The sequence below is a fragment of the Dermacentor silvarum genome, chromosome 8 (genome assembly GCF_013339745.2).
Source record: "Dermacentor silvarum isolate Dsil-2018 chromosome 8, BIME_Dsil_1.4, whole genome shotgun sequence".
Taxonomy (NCBI): Eukaryota; Metazoa; Arthropoda; class Arachnida; order Ixodida; family Ixodidae; genus Dermacentor; species Dermacentor silvarum.
In genome coordinates, this window is record NC_051161.1 from 93,346,163 (window position 1) to 93,365,669 (window position 19,507).

Consider the following 19,507-nt stretch of genomic DNA (forward strand, 5'->3'; position numbering starts at 1 on the left):
GTCAAGCCGAGTCAGGAACGCTTGTAGCCGACTTTTGCTTCCTGGGTTGTTAGCAAGACCATGTTGCTCATGACACTGTAAAATACCATTGGCATGGGGTAGCGGATTATGGTAATGACATCTGTGACGGACAGCATACCTTACGCAAATGGCTTTGGGAGGATTTCCTTTAATTTGCTTAACTCAAGGATTGGTAACTGCGTGCATCTGGGCCTACCTGACCGTCTTACAATCACAGCCTGGCTGACCAACATGGTGTCCAACGAAAGGGTGCCCAGACCAGGGATGGCGGAGAAGCCGGAAGTGGCGGCAGAACCCAGTGCTACTACGCCTGCAAAGAACAGCCGTACTGAGCGTGAGTATTTTGATGTATATTGAATTTGGTGAATAAATCGGATCGTCAGGCAAGACTCTTTTACCTTACCGCTGACTCACTGATGCCAAACTTTTTGAAGAGATGGCGTTTTGCACAGGGTATCGGTCGAATACTGCGTTTATTTATTTATTCACGATAAATGACAGGCTTCTCGAAGGGCATTGATTAAAAGGAGTAACAGTTTATTAAAAAAGACGCCCACCATATACAAAGGTAAGGAATGTACGTTTTCAGAGGCCAGAAACTAATTTATAATACAGCGAAACATCATTACATCATGCGAGGAGTACAACCTATTGAAGTTATTACGAAATGTTTCGCGATTCAATATGGATGCTATATGGTCTGGAATATTGTTCCAGTGTGCTACAGGCGCGACGCGATGCTGATGCGTTAAATGGTTGTGTTTGACCGTGTATGCGCATGAAAGTGAGGTATTGTGAAGGCGTCGTGATGTGCACTCTGGTGGATGAAGCGGTAGACGATGAGACCTTTATTGATGCAAACGTACCTGTGGAAAAGGCATAAACGGGTAATAGCTTGGCACGTTTCCAATGACTGAAGTCAAATGTGTTGTTTTATTCGGGCAACGGTGGAAAAATTCCCGAGCTTGCGTGAAATGAATCTGGTTGCTATATTCTGAACAGCTTAATTTCAATGTGCGGATAAGGTAATTCCGATAAGGTGAGCTCGTGGATGAAGCGAATTCTAGTTGCCAACGAACGAGGGTTTGCCAGCATTGCTTACATGCTTCATTCGCCGCAAAGACGCAGAGAGTGGCGCTTGCGACGATGGCACTGCCGAAAATGTCGATTTCGTCGCAACAGAACGGTGGCGCCATCTGTCACCACCACTTTGAAATGCACGTTGCGCTAACGGAAGGAAGGGCGTACAGACAGACCGGAGCGTACGAATGCACACAAGGGGGATAACATGCGCACTAGCGATGTGCACGCTATGCTCCTGTGCGTCCCTACAGCGAATACCAGACCACCACAGCGTAAACACTAGCGCGATACATACTACGATAATTCCGAGAGGGAATTCTGACGCTTGCGTCTACGGGAGTTGCGAGCATGGCAGCTTAAAAAAAAAAAAAAAACACGGGAATGACGGGCAGTACATGGATTTGCCTAAACTTCGCACTTCTGGCTAGAGACGGCTTTGTGGCTTTGCAAATTGATCATCTCACACAGCACATTACGTCACAAATGAAACAATTTGGAATGATTACGCATATGTGCAGAACCTTATTGCCTTGCTGCATTTAGAAAAATTCGAGTGCTTGGTAGTTTAGAACGACAAAGCGCAATAAATAACGTGACTATAATGTTTGAAGTCACACATCAGCATGAACATTGGACAACTCCGTGGGCCAGCAATCATTCCCATTGTACCCGAACGAACACAGCGCCTCTAGTAATTGTTTGTAGTTAGCTCCGCGCTTTCAGCTGCCGTGGTAGTCTAGTGGGTATCACGGGTTCGATCCCGGCCGTGGTGGCCGCATTCCGATGGGAGCTGAATACAACAAACGCCCGTTAAAGAACCCCAGGTGGTCAAAATTAATCCCGATCTTCCTATATACTACGCGTGCCTCGTAACCAGGTCGTGGTTTTGGCCCGTGAAACTCCAGCGTTTAGTTAGTAATTTATAGAAGCGGTAGGCATGCTTGCGGTGACTCAGTTGCGTCAATATACTGCGTTCTCTCGCAGGCGGCGACACTATGCCCGTGGCGTGCGTGACGGGCGAGAACACAAAGGAGGCGGCAGTGCCCCCTGACGGCGTGTGTGACTACCTCGTGTTTGCACACGTTGCACTCGACGAGTCAAACAGCCACTTCATCGACACCGGCCGCAACGGTAAAGCTAGACCGAAGGAGAACCTGCCACATCGGCCGAACGCTAACGCTCGTTGGTGTAATAAGCCTTGTGTATGGACACAAAGAGCGCCCATGTTCCTAACTGCTGCTCTCCTAGGCTTCGGGTCGGTTTGGTTAATTACCTGTGTTTGTTTAATTCAAGTTGATTAGTAGTTACTGAAGATTTCAATGTACTTCAAAAACACTTGCAGTTATTTACGTATGACTAATCGTAGGGGTTGGTGAGAGCATATCATGTAGCACCTATCAGAGTTACTTGTAGCGGATGAACGCCGTTAAAAACACTGCAGACCAAAATATAACAGTCATCAAAGGCCATTTAAACCCTCCTCTTCCCTATAGTCCCTCAACACACGCAGAGAGAACAAACTTGAATGAAAACGTAGCGTCATAGAATGAAAGAAAGTACCGGACGTCTTCTCATTATCGGTTCCCTCAGCCGCTGAAATGGCTGCGATCGGTTTCATACGTGCAGACGAGGCGTTCCAGGCTTTCATGAAGGCCGCTTTGCGGAGCTCGGCCACCAGGTTCCTGCTGTCGGTGAACCAGCGAGACAGCGCCGACTTCGCCTCTCAGCTAGGGGACGAGGCTCGGGCAGCCAGGGTGCTGGGCCGCTACCGAGCCACGCGCATCCGCGGGTACGGGTTCGCGCACTACGACCTCCGCGACACGGACGCCGACCGGACGAGGCTCAAGACGCTGCACAAACTGCTCGTGGTACGCGGCAACGAAGAGGCACAGCGGTGCCTTTACCGGCGAAAAGCCAACACCATCCTACACCGAAGAAGATTAGAACGACTTTTCCATCTTTATACCTGGCCATGGGCAGTACACATGTACAAGAAACAATCGAATTTCAATCAAGCAAAACATTCATTGACGAAGGAAATCCCAAGCCGAATCCACGTAGCGTTTATTTCTTAAGTACTCTTTGCCGTTGTCCAGCCTGATTCACTAATTATATGTCTAGCAGCAGCATTCACTGAAATTTTCTCCTGCACTAATTAGTGCGTAAGACGTCTTTGTGAATTCGAGCCCCGAGGCCATATTCACAAATGCTTTTGTTAGCAAGAGCTGTTTGCTACTGACCGACCGCCTACGCTAATGATATTTCCGTCATCATGATAGGCTGGTATCTGTTCTTACGAACAGTTATTGTGTAAGAACTTGTTTGTAAATACGGACCCAAGGGTCACGTTCACAAAAACAATAAAAAAAACTGTTACACTGAAATTATAAGAGAGGATATCGGCCAATTCTATTGCTGGAGATATTAAAAAAAGCGGCCAGCCAATGATACATAGCACTTCCCAAATAAACACTGTGATTTCGCCCCCTGATTCGCCTACTTGGCATGGCGAGGTACCCGCATCACCGACGAGCACGGTGCGGGCCTCGTTCCGGCATTTAAACGAAGTTCCCAAATTTGTTCATTGAACCAGACCACCGCTTCAAAAACGGAGGTGCTGTTCTGGCCATTGTCAATTTTGATTCTTGCTCCTTTCAGCCAGTTACAACGAATATGAGCCCAACCCCCTTCCCTTTGCTCTTGGAACTGATAGGAAAAGGCAAGATTGCGGAATTCTATGATATGTGGAAATTCGACAGGGACCGCAATTTGGCAGCCCGCCTTTTTTTTCTGCCTGATCATTTACTGCGGGGTCGTCATTATGGTGTTTAGGGGATTGAGGGGAGATATGGGGTGGGGGGGGGGGGGAGGGAGGATGGTTGAGCAGTCACTTGCTAGTTACTGAACTGTAACCTGCCTAAAATATTTGCATCCCTCTCCCCTCAGCCACACAGGTTTAGTGCATGTGACGTTTAGTGCACGTGCGAGGTTAGTGCACGTGTGAACCGTAAAAAAAGTACGAAAAGCAGTGCATTCTATTTTAACTTTAAACAACCTAGCATAATACAAACTTACATTAGTGCGTACAGACAGAACATGATATATACTATACTGTAGCGCATAAGTGGTCACATAGACGCTTATCATTGTGTTAATTTCGGCTGGTGTCCCGTATTTCGTGCTACAGTAAATCATGTTTTGTGAACAACCGATGTTTTACCGATGAAGGGGAGCGATGTTCGACTGTAAAGACATTGGCATGAAAGGATAAAAAAATTACATCCACCCGAATGTAGCACTAAGCCACAAAGTAAACCCATACGGGTTTCTAATACAGAAAAATTTGCAGCTGAAAAAAAAAAAAAACATTCGGCAACATGTTGCACTCCTGTAACATGTGAAGGCGAAAGCCTGCTGTACACTTGGTAATGCATTAAGTTACACTATCTGAGGGGTCAGACTTTACGTTGCATCATCTAAGCTGTGGAAAGCAGCGCTCGCGTTCTAACGCCTTGCTGCCGTCGCTTCGCATGTCGCACGATCGTTTGTCGCTTGGCGAGCATCCTCGGCAGTACCGTACTTCCCTGGCGTAACGCGCAATCCGCTAGGCCCCGGGCGAGCGTCCTCCATAGGCGTCTTCGCAGTCGACTGTCGCCACAACCGCCGCCGCGTGACCTCAGCGACGCAACACCTGTTTTTCTTGTGCGCGCGTCACTCGTTCCTCTCTCTACCAGCCTCTCTCTCGAAGAAGAAGGTCACGTGGTTTCAGCGCGCGCCGCTCGAACTCGTCTTCACCCGGCGCTCGCTCGGAAAAGATCACGTAATTTTTTGTAACCACTTGAGTAGACGCCGCGTTTCTTTTTCAAGGCCATCGCGTCACGAGCTATGCTTTCGCCACAAAATAAATTGTCCTGGTCAGGGGATTCAACTCGGGACCAGCGCTTTTGCGGGGTGGTCACTCTACCGTCTGACCTAACCAGGCGGTGAGCAGATTGTAGAGCGAGGGCGAATTATTCGGCACCTCAAAGGGCATCTGCGAATCATTTTTTCTCTGAAGCCCGTATTGAGCTTCCTTTGCAGTTTCGTGCTACTCTGGTGTAAGCGACCGTTTTTTTTTTCCTTTCGTGAAACTTCCTCCATCATTCGAATTTCCGCATTATTCGCTTGCCAAGATATTGGAGGCCGCTTCGTATTAGCACCGAAGGAAGAGTTGTTGGTGAAATACACGTTCCAAAAAGAAAAATAAGTGGCGCAGACATGACATATTGATTTCGTAAAGTGACGTTCCAGTCCGTTTATGACATAGAATATCACGGAAAGAACAAAAACAATTTGAATTGATGAACAGTGGACGAAAAGAAAAAAAAATTACACCATCTTCCCGTAGGGGAACCCTGAGTAGTATGCGAAGCAGCCATGGGGTCGAATCAAGGTAGTTTTACCAGCTGTATAAATTTGGACATGCAGCAGCACTAGCAACGCGCAGAACTGTTGTCGACGCCGTCGGCGTTTTGCCCGCGTTCGCACCGAACGCGCGCGGCGTTGGTGACTGTTGCCGGTGCCTCTGGGGCGCCTACCGTCGCGCCTCTAACCTAAGCTGCTTCGCATTATCGCGCGCGGAGCCGCAGGTGTTGCCATTCGTTGTTGCCATGGCGGGAGGAGAGGAGATGAGACAAGGAGACAAGAGGAGGGGGAGGAGGATGCGCATGCGCAGTAGGGGTGTGGACGCCGCACGGCGGATAGATGGATGGAGGGATGAAGGGAGGGAGTGACATAGCCCCGACCATAAGCTGCTTCGCATCTAAAAGAAAGCCTCACCGAAACGATTTGTTTTAGTGAGAACAATAGATCATTACGAATCATTTGTGAAATAATCCTCGCTTTGATATCACAGGGCGAGCAAACATAGAATAACTTCATAAGAACCCTTGTACAATACGTTGCACCTTGCCTTCAATATTGCTTTTCAATATTCACTCGGAAGCGTTTACTCAAGATATTAATTCTGGTTATGAAGTCCGGTGCACGTGGAACCGTACAGAAGTGGTTTACTCATATTTTTGTCATGCGCTTTCCAGAAATTTGACCTTAAGTTGAGCTAGACCTCTGTTCTGTCACAGACGGCAGAGAGCAACCTTGAAATGTGCTTCGAATTCTTTGAGATTGCGTGGAAACCCAGGATGCATCAGCAACATGGCAATATACCACACACATTTCATCTTCATCTCTTCGTTAAGACAATGAAATGTAGTTTTTACCATAACCAACACGACGAGATACATAGTTACATTTTCCACGTACATGGAGATGTAGCTTTTATCATCTAACCTTGATATTTAGTTTTTTGTGTTTTTCACATTTGTAACGTACCAGTAGACAATAAAAACTATTGTGAAGAGAAATTACGCCCCACAGTGGTATTCTGGTCTCAGGAGGATAATAAAAAGCAAATGCTTTTTCCGCTTCTTTGTTCAGCGTCCACTTCGCGCTGATTGTTTGCAAAAAATAACGCCTTTTCTCGCAAACTGCGCCAATTCCCGTACGCAGGAGTTGCGGCGCCTCGAAGGCGGCGAAGAGCTCGCGGTCTTCATGGGCATCCGTTTCGTGCTCGATCCACCTAAGCGCCAGAACCGTCTCAAGGAGCTGGTCAAACACGTGTCCAAGTATGTAGGGAATCGTACAGATTTTCTTCGCTAAACAAATACACTTCAACTGAAAAAGTAAGGCGTGCAAGAATGTCCCAAGTTTCAAGTTCCATTTCCAACTCCAGCATTCACTACTCGAAGTTGAAGTTGTACAGTACTTATTTATTTTTGCATATAGGGGATAACAGCCAGTACCGGAGCCTACAAGGAAACAGACGCAAGTGGTATTTTCTCCGAATAATTTTGCTTCACAGCAGCCGCGTGGTTGCTGCGCAGAGGTGTACGTGTTGCTGAGCATGAAGTAGCTAACGTTTGATGAACAATTGCCACTGATTTAATAATATTGCCTCGCCGCAACGCTGTTTCTATTTTGGCAAACTTATGTTTACCTTGATAGGTAACTTCCTACTTTTATTGTATAGAACCATCTACCTTGTTTCTTCACAAGAAAAGTAGGTAGTTACCTACCAAGAAATGGGTGAGGCAAGGAGACACAATCTCTCCAATGCTATTCACTGCATGCTTAGAAAAAGTATTCAAGCTCTTAGACTGGGAAGGCTTAGGAGTGAGGATCAACGGCAAATATCTTGGCAACGTTTGGTTTCGAGATGGCATTGTCCTATTCAGCAACAATGGGGACGCAACAATGAGGAGCACCAATGTTTAACGCACCGCACACATCGAGGCACACGTGCCTCGATGTGTACGGTGCGTTCAACAAGCGAAACTTCGATAACCAGTTCGTCGCACCGCGCGCGCGTGTGTGTGCATGTGTGCGCGCACACACTCACACACACACGCACAACACAAAGACACACATACATGATGATAAACGTTAATAATAGCTGCAGGCAAGGAACAACTGTCATCAGTGTTTATCAGTCGAACAAATTCATGCGCACAAACTCCCTGGAGCATCTCGCTGTCCCTCACAGGCGGTGCCACGCAGGCTGGATAAAATAGCCGCCGCTTCTTTTAAGCGCGAGCTACAAGCACTAATGTACGCTCTCAATTTTTGTAGCGGGAGCTACGTGGCTTGCGATTTTTTCCTTGTCGTGATAAAGTAATCGTGGTGTGCAGTTAGGCCGGAATACCGACGTCTTGTCATCGCTGGTGTTGGAATCGGCTGCAGAACCACATCCACCAAACCTTACATGAAGCGCTTGGCAGCGGCGGACCGCTTTGGCTAAACGTTGACCATGCCCATCGCCTGGGCATGGTGTCCAACGAAAGGGTGCCCAGACCAGGGATGGCGGAGAAGCCTGAAGTGGTGGCAGAACCCAGTGCTACTACGCCTGCAAAGAACAGCCGTCTCCCAAACATTTGTTGCAATAGTGCTTAGTGATCGTGGCAATCGATGCCAGCTTGGCAACCGTTTTCTTCGAATTTTAAAAGCGAAGCTGTTCTAGCTAACCGCATACAAAGTGGCGCCTGCTGTCGCAAAACCTCGCCGAGCTATGGCGTCACTGCGTTGCCTAGCAACCACTTCGCGGAGCGGCGGGTGCCTCACCTCTTCTCGGCGCTGTGCACATGTTGCCTTGACATGGGACGTTAAGGAGAGGGAAGTAGAACATGCGCGCGGCGCGCACAGTGCTCGGGAAGAGAAATGAGAGCGAGATATAGAGAGAAACAAATTGCAGCAGCACCAACGAGGCAACGCGCAGAGCTGCTACCAATGCCGCCCGTGTTGCCTAGCCGCGCATGTGCCGAAGCAGTAGCGATGACGTCACCTCAGTCGCTTAGTAACCGCCGGCGCAGGTGCGCGCTGGCTTCGCCCGACACAGACACTGCTCCTGCCTGCGTGTGTGGCATGCCGGGAACGCTGTCGCTCGTAGGCGCTAGCCACGCGAAATGTCTCGAAAGGGAAGGTACCTCCGAAAATTATTGCTGGAGAATACCTTCCCTATATGCATAGTTCAGTTGAACCAAGTTAAGACCTAGCCGCAACCAAGTTAATACCTAGCAGTAGCAGCCAGTAAGACTTGAGGATTGGCACTTTCGCTATGCCCAAGTTTTCCATGACCGAGTGTTTTTTTTTATCCTAAATTCATGTGTGCTGTTACAGATCGCTCACATTCCTGGTGCTTATCACGCACGTGACCCCAAGCCACACGGCGGCGACGGAGCCTTGCGTCGTGGACCCCATTGACAGCTGGACCAACGCCTCCTTCAACAACCAGAGCCACCTGTCTATGGTGAGAGCTGCGTACCCTTCATGCTTCGGGGACGTAGTTAGACCGCGTTATCACACATGGGTGTGTTGAGAGATAGCGTGACTTCAGACAAAAAAAAAAAAAAGATCTGCCAGAAAATATCGCATGATGAATGTTGCAGGTAGCATTGAAGCAACGTATCGACGCACCCTATTGCCACCGCCGAAACGTAACATGGATGTTGCATGTAGGTTGCAGGGCTCCTGTCTAGCGCTTTCCTCTGGACATGCTGTGCCCTCTAGCGACGCCTCAGCCAAGTCCCCGCAAAGCGCGTGCGCAAATACATATTCAGACAAGATTGTCGGGCCATATATATTGCCAATATATGGCAATATATGGCAAATAAAGTTTTTATGAATAAAGTTTTTATGATGATGATGTCATTGAAGAGCGGCACACATGCAGTGGCACTTACGGAGTGATATATAAGTTGGCGTAAACAGGTTAACTGATGACCGGTACATAACCAATGTCACATACCCAATAACCCGAGTTTACCCGACGATCTGTCCGTAATCTGATAGGTCACGTAATCTGATTGTCATAATCTGACCCTCGAGTACCAATGGCCGAAACTGGCGGAAGAACTGTTGGAGAAGTAGCCGACCGACCGACCGATCGACCGACTGAAAGTGCGTTAAGTACCCTAAGAATGCTAATAGTATTAAAAATAAAAGCAAGAAAACGAATGAAAGACATCCACCTGCATGATCGCAGTACATGCATACCGCTTACTAGAGAGAGAGAGAGAGAGAGAGAGAGAGAAGTAACGTATAAAAGGCAGAGTGGTTAACACGAGGAACTGTATGATTGGCTAATATGCACTGAGGATAGGGGATAAGGTAGGAAAGATTGGGGGAAAAGAAGAGCAGACATGAAGAGAATCTGCCCTCACGAGCTCAATTAGGACAATTGAAAAGCGACTATAGTATTTTCCTTCAGTCCCGGGGCTTAAAACATTTTTAAAGGCGTTAACCCCGGTTGTTATTCAGGAATGCGTTTAGCATCACGCGGGAGGCTGTTATTTGTGGCACTGTGTTGCACTATGTGGTATGTGTTGCGCTCTCCCCACCACCGTGCCTTACCCGTATGCGGGAGCCAACCGATACTTCGAGCGCCACTTCCTCGAGGACCTATTCGGCACCTCGAGAGGTGGTCGCACACGTTTCGGCGACCAGAGGCGCAGCATCTCAAACGACAGCGTCTGCGTCTTCGACCTGAGGCACAGCGCCTCAACGACAGCGCATTAAAACGCTAGCTCTCACAAGCGAAGTGTGTTTAAACAACCCCCTTGCTACCATTGTACCCTGTGGTACTGCCATGCGGTACCGCATGGCGTTACCATCCCACCATGCGATATTTACCGGTTCGTTATACTGCAATATATTCGGGATATGCCCACGAGAAGGTTAGAGACTAAAAATTTCGGTTAGTTCCGAAAGCAAGCTAAACGCTCTAAATAATAAACACAGACACACTAGTGCTCTTAGAGCAACTCGGGTGTACGGCCGTGGTGCGGAGCGCTTTTCTTTGTGCAACGAACCATGGCACTCGCACAGAAGGCGTGCACTTGTTTCTTTGTACCCCAAAAACTGCGCATTCATGCATCTTCTGGTGACTGCGATGAGGAAGGACTGGTTATTAGTGAATGCTACTCCAGAGTTATAGACGACATATAACAGTCACGTCACATCGTCGGAAACACTGCAGAAGGCGGAGATTTAGGTAATGATTCAGAGACCAATGTCGCTGGTTCGCCAAGTCCGTCGAGCTCCATTGGGCCAATGCAAACTCGCGTCCATCAGATTACGTGACCTCCAACACCAGCTGCGCGGGAATGCATCAGCCTCCTAGCCCTAACTTCCCACATCAGTTCACGTGACCTCCAGAACAGTCGACGACCGGGTCACGCATGCGCCATCGCACCCGGGATACAGTACGCGACTGCTGGAGTGCGCCTCGACTGGCCCTATAATGGTTATAAAAAAGGAAAAAAAGAAAAGGAAAACAACTAGCGTGCACAAGACATTTAGTTTCGGAAGCCTTTCATATGCTGAGATTTTATGCCGTTAAAATGTTTAGATGGTCACAATTTATATTATGCAGACCTCACGGGTGCCGACTACAGTAGTGGCCGGTGGCCGGTGTTATGCATACATGCGCGTGGCCGGTGTTATGTATGAGGAGGGCAGTGGTGCAATGCGATCGCGCGTCTCGTCTTTGAAAAGACAGCATCTGGGCAACAGTCGGCGCCCGACTTGCGCGAGGCACTTGAACAGTTTGTTGTTGAGGTGGAAATATGGGATATAGGTCTCCACAACGAACCTCAGTTGATAGCTCATAAAATAATCTTTTTCTTTTCAGCCACCATTTACCACTGCTCCGCGGGTATTTACATATTTTTATGTTTATTTGAGCGAAATTAACAACAGAATAGTATTGACGCCTATGCGTCCACCACCCATGGGGATAGCTGGCTCAAAACGAACTATATATAGACGTATATGTGGACACTTAGAGGTGAAAATAATGCGTTAGAAGAACAATAAAGAGAACAATGAGTTACACTCTATTGATAATTTACGTCTACACAATGCAAAAAAAAAATCCAATCTTGACAGTGGGAGGAGGATTCGTATGTAAGAAAGGCGAAAAGCCGACAGACGGGTGGCCCGACGCCACCTTGAACTTTTTTCACCAGCATGTCGTGAGGTCACGAATTTCTACGGCACCTTCTCTGGCATAATTAATTTTGCATCGATACAGGCGCCCCTACATCTGTATTCTAATAAGATGTTGTAGTGGGCCAGTTAAAAAAAATTCGGGGTTTTGCGTGCGAAAACCATGACTATGCGGCACCCCGTAGTGCGGGACTCCGCATTAATTTTGACCACCTGGGGTTCTTTAACGTTCACATAATGAGTGCTACGCAGGCGTTTTTGCATTTCACCCCCATCGACATTATTGGTGCTGCGGCCGCGATTTGATCCGCGCGCCCTTGGGCTTAGCAGCGCAGCGACAAAGCCTGTGGGCCAACACGGCGGGTAGTGGGCCAGTTTTCTAAGAGAGACAGGAGAGATTCAAAAAGATTTTTTTTTAGAAATTTGACTACAATAGCAGTGCTTAAAGGAAAAAAAATAATTTGACATTCTTGACGCCCTTCTGAAGCACCGGCGCTTGCATGTAGGTGCGAAATTTAAAATGGAAGTTTGTAATTCATTTTCTTTGGAATCACCTTACCGCAAAATTAACTAAAATGGAGTTTTACCAAATTTCACCACATTGCCAAGATGAAATGAGTTAATGTTTCTCCTTAGTGCCTTTTTTGTTCAGCAGGAACGAACCAAATGGGGAAATAAACAAAACTCAGAGAGATTGCACATTTGGATTCGAGTTGCAGAGCGAGGGGTCACCATCGATAGAGGGAAAGGATGGCGTATACCAGACACTCGGATAATCTAAGCATGCTTCACAGTTGCACACTTTCCCGCACACCTTCCAGCAGCACTTGGCGCTGTCGTTTATCGAAGACTGAAAAAAAGTGCACTGACAGCTGTAGGAAAGTTTAGCGTCACCCGTGAACTCCTCAGGCTGTATTGCAACTACGCGCAAGTGCGACTACGCGCGGATGTGACATACCCAGGTGTGCCAAAATTTCTGGCACCCTTGTAAGCTCTTAACAGGTCATGCATGACCTGCAACTGTATCGCACAGGCGCCACTGGGCTGCCTGCAAGGAGCGGCGCCAGTGAAATTACACAGCTTTCATATTGTTTCGCAGTTTGTAATAGACTGAGAAGATGTAAGATAAAAGTCACGCGCTGTGAAGGAAGTGTCTAATTACTTTTGTTTGCACCATGCAATTCGCAAACATTCTCAGGATTAAATCAGTCTATAAGACAACACCTTGTTTGAGAAGCTTTTGGGGTTGCGTACTATAGCATCTGCCTTTCATAGACGTCATGGATAAACATGTGGCAGACGTATACTTAAATGTACATATACGGAACATCACGGCGACGGTGAAGATTCGCCTGGAGTGTCAATATAATTGCTATTGCAATGAAAGTGCTCAGCTTGAGCAACGAGGATGACTCCATTCGCTGGCCGAGACCTCTTGCTTAAATCGATATGTTCCGCTGTTCGAACAGCGCGAGGCTGCCCAGCTGGTGCGGCTGCAAACGGGTGACGCGCAGCGCCACCAGTCCTTCCTGCTGTCGTCGTCAATGGCGGTCGTGTACTACGACATCGACGAGGACGTCGACAGGAATGCAGAGCTCAAGGACGTCCCGTGCACGGGTGCCGTCGTCTCCTCGTACGCCACGGTGAGCGATTTCGCGCTGCACGTTTAACAGTCAAGCTCGTACTTGTTAACGATAGCTCACAGACTTAGTCAGAATCGGCCTTTCTATAAAGGTATACTTGTCTTCGTCAGGGCAGGCCTCTCTCGTTTGCAGGCGTAGAAGTGGACTTTTACTAAACCTTCGAACAAAAGGGTCTACCATGAGGAAGGGAAAGCCCTTACCGAAGCGTTGGTCCCAGCAACATCCCTTGTTCGACTGCTGTTGACCAACCAGTCAGGGTCTCGGCCAACATTTTACTTGCGAGAGGGTTTCTGCCATCAGAGGCGTACGCAGGATGATTACAGAGAACAAGCGCAGCGCTCTTCCTGTGCAATTCGTTGCTCTTCGTTTGGTTGTCGCGCAGTTTACCATAATCAGTTTTACACGCAAGTGATTAGGCGCATGTTAGGCAATATGTTCGAAAAATTTCTCTTTTTAGAAAATTTGGAGCTCTCCTTGGCCTTGCACTGCTTTGGTGTAAACATGTTTTAGTGCGTGCGAAAAATAAAATAGAAATGCACTGCATATTGAGAGATCATTCATTTCCACGAACGGAAGTCTGCAGTGATCGGCGATCATCTCTAGCAGGCGAGACAGTAAGATGTCCGGTCGCTGAATTCCAGACAATAATGGGATAGCATGTCATCTTAGCTACTGCCCACGCGCGCGTGTTTTGTCATGCACTAGTTTGAACTCGCACACCCTCTTTTTTTTCAAGATTAGTTTGTCCACGTCAGGTCAGCACGTGCCTCACGCTATAGAAACTACCCGCTAGCTTTCTTTGTATCCACGTAAAGGACACCGTTTGACATTTCACGAAATATGAAGCGCGCTTTGGGCGCCGTAAGGTTCTTGTGCACGTGCACGTTGGTGCGTCGCTGCGCGCATGCGCGAGAGCTTTGCAATGTTCTCGTGACGTTGACAGGTGTGCAACATCGAGATGGGCTGGAAGGTGGGCGCAGAGGGCATCGGCGACCACGTCCGCTACGAACAGTTCGCCGAAATGGGCAAGTGGCGCACGTACAAGACGAGGCCGCACCTGGCAGCAGAGGTGAGTACCTTTTTCCCACCTCTCTTTTTATCTCTTTCTCTCTTTCCCACTTAGGTGTCGGGACGATCCTGCGATGTCCAAGTTGTATGCAAGTAATACCACGAATGGGGTATACCAGTGGGCGCGCTTTTTGGAGCGCCGCTCTTAGGCGCCCGCTCCTGCGTTGAGCGTCGGCGTAACCCAGCAAACGAGCACAGTGAAAGATGAGAGCGAAGGCGGAGCACAGCGGGAGAGCAAAAAAGCGGCAAGAGTGAAGAGAGCATCAGGAGGAGGGTGCAGCGAAACCATGCGACGGAAAGCGGAGGAGGGTATGGCGAAAGCGTCAGAAGAAAAACGTGGTGCCGCGCACCGAGGTGCTTTGCGGCGATGGCTACGAGATGGCGCCAGAGACGCGGGCGTCGTCTATATGGAAACAAAGCGCTTCATGAGTGAAGGTTGTCTGTGGTGGATGCTTTGAATCACGCCCACGCGTCATCCACACGCTTCCTCTCGCGATCTCCCGATTTGCGAGGCCATCGTACCATACTTCGATCCGTTTGCGACGTGCTGCACGGGACAGATTGTCCGCGCCAGCCAATATATCGCGAAATGAAAGCAGGTATACAGGTGCGCTCAAGGGAGGATCGTAATCGTCGGTGAAATATTTACATGTGAATTCACTTCCCGTATTTCATGCACTGTTTGAATTAACTGCATTTATGTCGGATTTTGGAATCAGCTTCTGCACTTGTAAATTCCAAGCTCAAAACTGCTGCTGACTGTCGAAGTCTCGGGGCGCTCTCAAAAGATGTCGGCGACATCTTTTCTCCGAATGATCTCCGACTCAATGTTGACTTGACCTTGACTTCACTTTACTTGACTTGACCATGTATGCATATCGGCCCACAGTTTTTACCACCAATGGTCATCAGTTCGTCGAGGGGTACTTTTATGGGCCACGTTGCATGTCGAACGCTTTGAAATCCGAGCGGAAAATCGTACAAGATTTAAGCTGAACTTCCGAATGAACCAGCTGTTAATCAACTCTTAGAACCTTTGGTGACAATAAAGAGAAGGAGGTGTGCGTATGCAGAATCTCCAGGTACTTGCGATGTGGAGCGCGAAGCAGCACTTCATCAGTTGTATCTCCCGGGTGATTCCCGGAGATGCCGCAATTTTAGTCAGTTAGGTTAGCCCGTTAGCTAAACATTCTACATTGGTTCAGTAGAATTTCGTTCTTCACAGCATTTGTTGTCTGCGCTTGCTGCGGGCGTGAAGAAACTTGCCTGGAGAGCTGTCTTCTGATCAATTATTTTTGTGTAATGTAGTGAACGCACGAGCTCGGCAGAGGCGCTCGTCCAGAAACACCGGAAAGCTGCCGCGTAATGCATTTCTTGACTTCTGTGACCACTTCTAAGTTTTAAGAGAGAAATAGCAATTTTTGTACCCCTACTAGCTAAGCCCACAGTTCGGACCTCCTTAGTATGCTTCGGCCTTCGGGCCCAGCACTCTATTGATGGGCTAGAAGTGGCCACCATGCTTTTTCAAACTTTCGTGGGAAGTGCTGAACTCCTTAGGTAATTTTAGGTAAATTTGAGAGCGCTATGTTTTTTAAAGTAGCACTCTCACAACGTGGATTTGATGAAGGGATACGCTACGCAGAGCTTACAATTAGGGGAGACCGGGTCCCAGTTAATATAATGCGTATAGTGTGGCATCAGTAATGCGTGGGTTTGCGTTTTTCGTATACTTGAGGTGTTCTGCCTTGGATGCGTGTGGGATGGTGTGTGGATAATTATTGATGCGTCCATGAGAAACCTTAAAACCGCAGCCTTGCTTTGCACTGTATCTTCCGCTCTTTTCTAGTGTTGTAATTGTCCTATACAGGCAAAAGAATGGGAGGTCCCGGATTCTCTGCGCAGGAGAACTGCTGCGCTTTGGGTACTACCACTTTGGTGGTACTATATATGCAGTTGGTAAATGAGTGCAGGGTGCATTGCCGATTGCAGAGCGTCGCACACTACGAGTGCCTCTCTCTCTCGAGGCAGTGATTTATGGCACTGGAAGCATAGCGCAGATGGCAGCATTCATATGGCACAGCGGAACGTTTGAGGACGTTCTCATGACAGTCTCACGATAGCCACATGACAGCGGTACATTGAACAAAACGGCGAAACACACCACAGACTCACCTCGTACGCAATGTGCACATCCAGTTGCAATAGTTGAGTTATTTACTATTAACTATTAAATAACTGAAAATGTACAATTAGCTGAGAGTTTAAACTTTCCCATGTTTTCGAGAGCGACGGAATTACTTTCCAAGCCATCCACGATCTACTATTAATTATCATAGATGTAATAATTACATGACTCAGCGGGACGTGCTTAGGTGATACCGAAATCGCACCGCGGCTTTAATGCTCTCCTCCGACGGCTAGAGGCATACCACTACTATGATATTGCTATAGATGTCGGACATGCTGTATTAACTCGTCCGATATACCACCATGCATAAGTTCACTTAAGCCATGCATTTAGTAGTGCCACAGTATTAGCCTGCTTTGTCCCCGTGAACCAAGTAGAGTAGAACCAAAATGATGCATCATGTTATGGAGTGCCATTGGAACGAACCACGCAACGAAGCTAAAGAGTAAAGATTAAGACAATAACAACATGAGCGCGCGTTGCTGTTTTTAAAACATTTCGTCGTTGGGATGCCCTGCGGCTCTCGCCAACCCTGAAGAAGAATGGCTACATTGGAAGAAGATGCTACAGAGTTCATCGTCTCAAGATCAGCTATGGGCTGTCCAGAGGGCCCACGGTGTCGTTGAAGGGCTGGACCTAACGGTGCCATCGAGGGTGCGGCCTGCATCGGCTTGGAAGAGTCGAACCTCAGGACTTCTGTAAATAAAAAAAGTTTTGACACAAACAAACATATAAAAGCGGGCATCCACTAAAATGTATATTATAACTCACATGCACTATGCGACCTTGCTGTCCACTGCTTGCTTTGTTGCAGAAGCAGAAAGAGGCGTCTCTTGCTCACGCATAAATATCTAGGCAGCACGGCTGGACTTGATAGATTATATAGAGAGTCAATTACTGCTTTCGAGTTCCGGTGCCGCCCTGTTCATCGAAAGACCACTCCTAGAGGGAGTGGCGGGCCGCAATTCCTTACGACGGATAAACTGTGGGAGCTAGTTTCACTCTCGTCCCAAGTGGTTTGATTTCGGAAAGTCACGGCAAGGCCACAATAAAAAAGAGACAAAACACCGGTGCAGTACTGGCTTGGAACATCTAGCCTGAGCCCGAACCCCGAATTTCCTCGTGAGACAGCGTGACTGATGCTGGTTCGCGATGAAAGCCACATGGGTATAATTTCATGTGTGCCGAATATTTCATGCAGGTTCGTGCTCACAATATTGGTGATGTATTTATCTTGTTTCAAATTCAGGCCACTGACGCCACCCTTCAGGGAGCAGGTTAATATCCTGCTGCGGCCCGGAGCACTGGCCACTCGAGGCACTTGTGTGTATTCGCGGGTTTCTTTCATGCTAAGAAAAAAAAAATGTGTAGCACGTATTGAGCAACAGAAAGCTGCATCGGGAGTTTTTATGTTGCTCTGTAATTTTGACATTGACACTTTTCATCGAAATATAATAATGGAGAAGTTGAATAATAGACTAATTATCTAATTAGACGGAATGCAAAAAAGATAATCTGAGTATCTCCAAGCGACGGCACACAATATTACCTTGGTTCTGTCCAGCTACGTGGCATTTGCATATTCTTAAATCTTGGTGCATGATAGTCGGGACACCTTATATAATGCCACGCTTCAGTCGACACAAGCGTAACACCCTTTGTACTGCGCATGCGCAGATGCGAGCCGCACTGGACCTGCAGTTGGGCTCTCGGAGCCAGGGACTGGGTTGGGCCTTCTACGACGTCGACCTCGACGATGGCGACGGCCGCTGCGCCCACACGTGGAAAGTGCGCTCGGCGCACGAGGCTCGCTTCTTCCGGCTCAAGGAAGCGGCGGCCAACTTCCGCGAGTACAAGAACGAGTTCCGCCAGACCGCCACACGATACAGGTTCCGGTGAACAACACGCCGCCCAAGTCATTTCCGACCTTCGGAACACACCTGGCGCCGTGTAGCGGGTTTTATTGCGTTGTGCAAGGAAATATAACTGCGGCGTTTCATTGCTTCGTCACGCTGGTACTGTAAGCTACACGTGCCGTAGTGCTTAACTATATATGCGCGGTTGACCTGTCTTCTCTGTGTATGCCATCTGGCCATGTAGTGACATGCGGCAGAACTGGGCCCGTGTTCACAAAAAGCTCTTACTCCGGAATTGTTCGTCCGAGAAAATCTCTGCGAATCCCTGTCCCGATTATAGTGAATGCGGTCGACCTGTGGCAAAAAGAAGTTACGAAAGAAAAGCTTTGTGAATTCGGCCCTAGAGACCGAATTCACACTTTTCGTTCGTATAAGAGCATTTTCGCCATTGGCCGGCCGTCTTTGTTAATGATACGTCCCGCATCAGAATTAACAGGAAGGTTCTCTTACGAACAGTTCTAGTGTGAGTGCTTCTTATGAATGCGTGCTCTGTTATTTCTAATTGAACTACAGATATAACAAGCAAAGGGACAAATGAATGTTGAAGAAAAGAACTTGCCGTCTGTAGAAGCTGAACCCTCACTTTCTCACTAAGTGTGTGATCCTACCAATTTAGCTCCAGGGGCGGTGGTCATCGCGTTTATTTCTTGGATATTTGTGTATCTATATAGGGCTCAGCCCTGGTAGTGTTAGGCAGTGCCACTCAAGGCCATGACGGCGGAAGTGGCACATCCTTTGAATTGTAGCCGTGGCTTCGTGCGTGAACTCGGGAGAATGATGTAACTGGCCAATAACCCTTTGTATGTTTGGCTTTCTTATCTGTCGGCTTCCTGTGGTTGTTAGGAGAAAAAAAAATGTCACTCGGTAGTCCTATTATCGACAAGCATTTAAGTGGCTACCAGGACAGAAGCTCCGTGTAACCCTTAACAGCAGTATAGTAGGTGGGCTAAGCTGTGGGTCCAGTAGACTGTACATGTTGAAGTGAAATGTGCTACTGAGAGAAAGAGAAAGAGAGTGATTTTGGAGAGGAGCGAAAATTAACGATTTAA

At 48.0% G+C, this 19,507-nt stretch overlaps 1 protein-coding gene across 1 annotated transcript; it reads left to right on the forward strand.

The window, feature by feature from the left end:
- The first annotated feature begins 245 nt into the window (after positions 1-245).
- On the forward strand, positions 246-18,887 carry LOC119462287 (uncharacterized). Its single transcript, XM_049673244.1, has 8 exons — positions 246-355; positions 2,089-2,235; positions 2,731-2,972; positions 6,652-6,767; positions 8,815-8,944; positions 13,113-13,286; positions 14,230-14,355; positions 18,220-18,887. Exons 1-8 carry the CDS (start codon positions 253-255, stop codon positions 18,439-18,441), a joined length of 1,260 nt encoding a protein of 419 aa, XP_049529201.1. The 5' UTR covers positions 246-252; the 3' UTR covers positions 18,442-18,887.
- Positions 18,888-19,507: the final 620 nt, after the last annotated feature.

Excerpts from the sequence above, each read along its gene's own strand:
- LOC119462287 (XM_049673244.1), top strand. The coding sequence starts at position 253 with ATGGTGTCCAACGAAAGGGTGCCCAGACCAGGGATGGCGGAGAAGCCG. Across the intron at positions 2,973-6,651 it reads CGCTGCACAAACTGCTCGTG|GAGTTGCGGCGCCTCGAAGG; the intron begins GTACGCGGCAAC and ends TCCCGTACGCAG. Across the intron at positions 8,945-13,112 it reads ACCAGAGCCACCTGTCTATG|CGCGAGGCTGCCCAGCTGGT; the intron begins GTGAGAGCTGCG and ends CTGTTCGAACAG.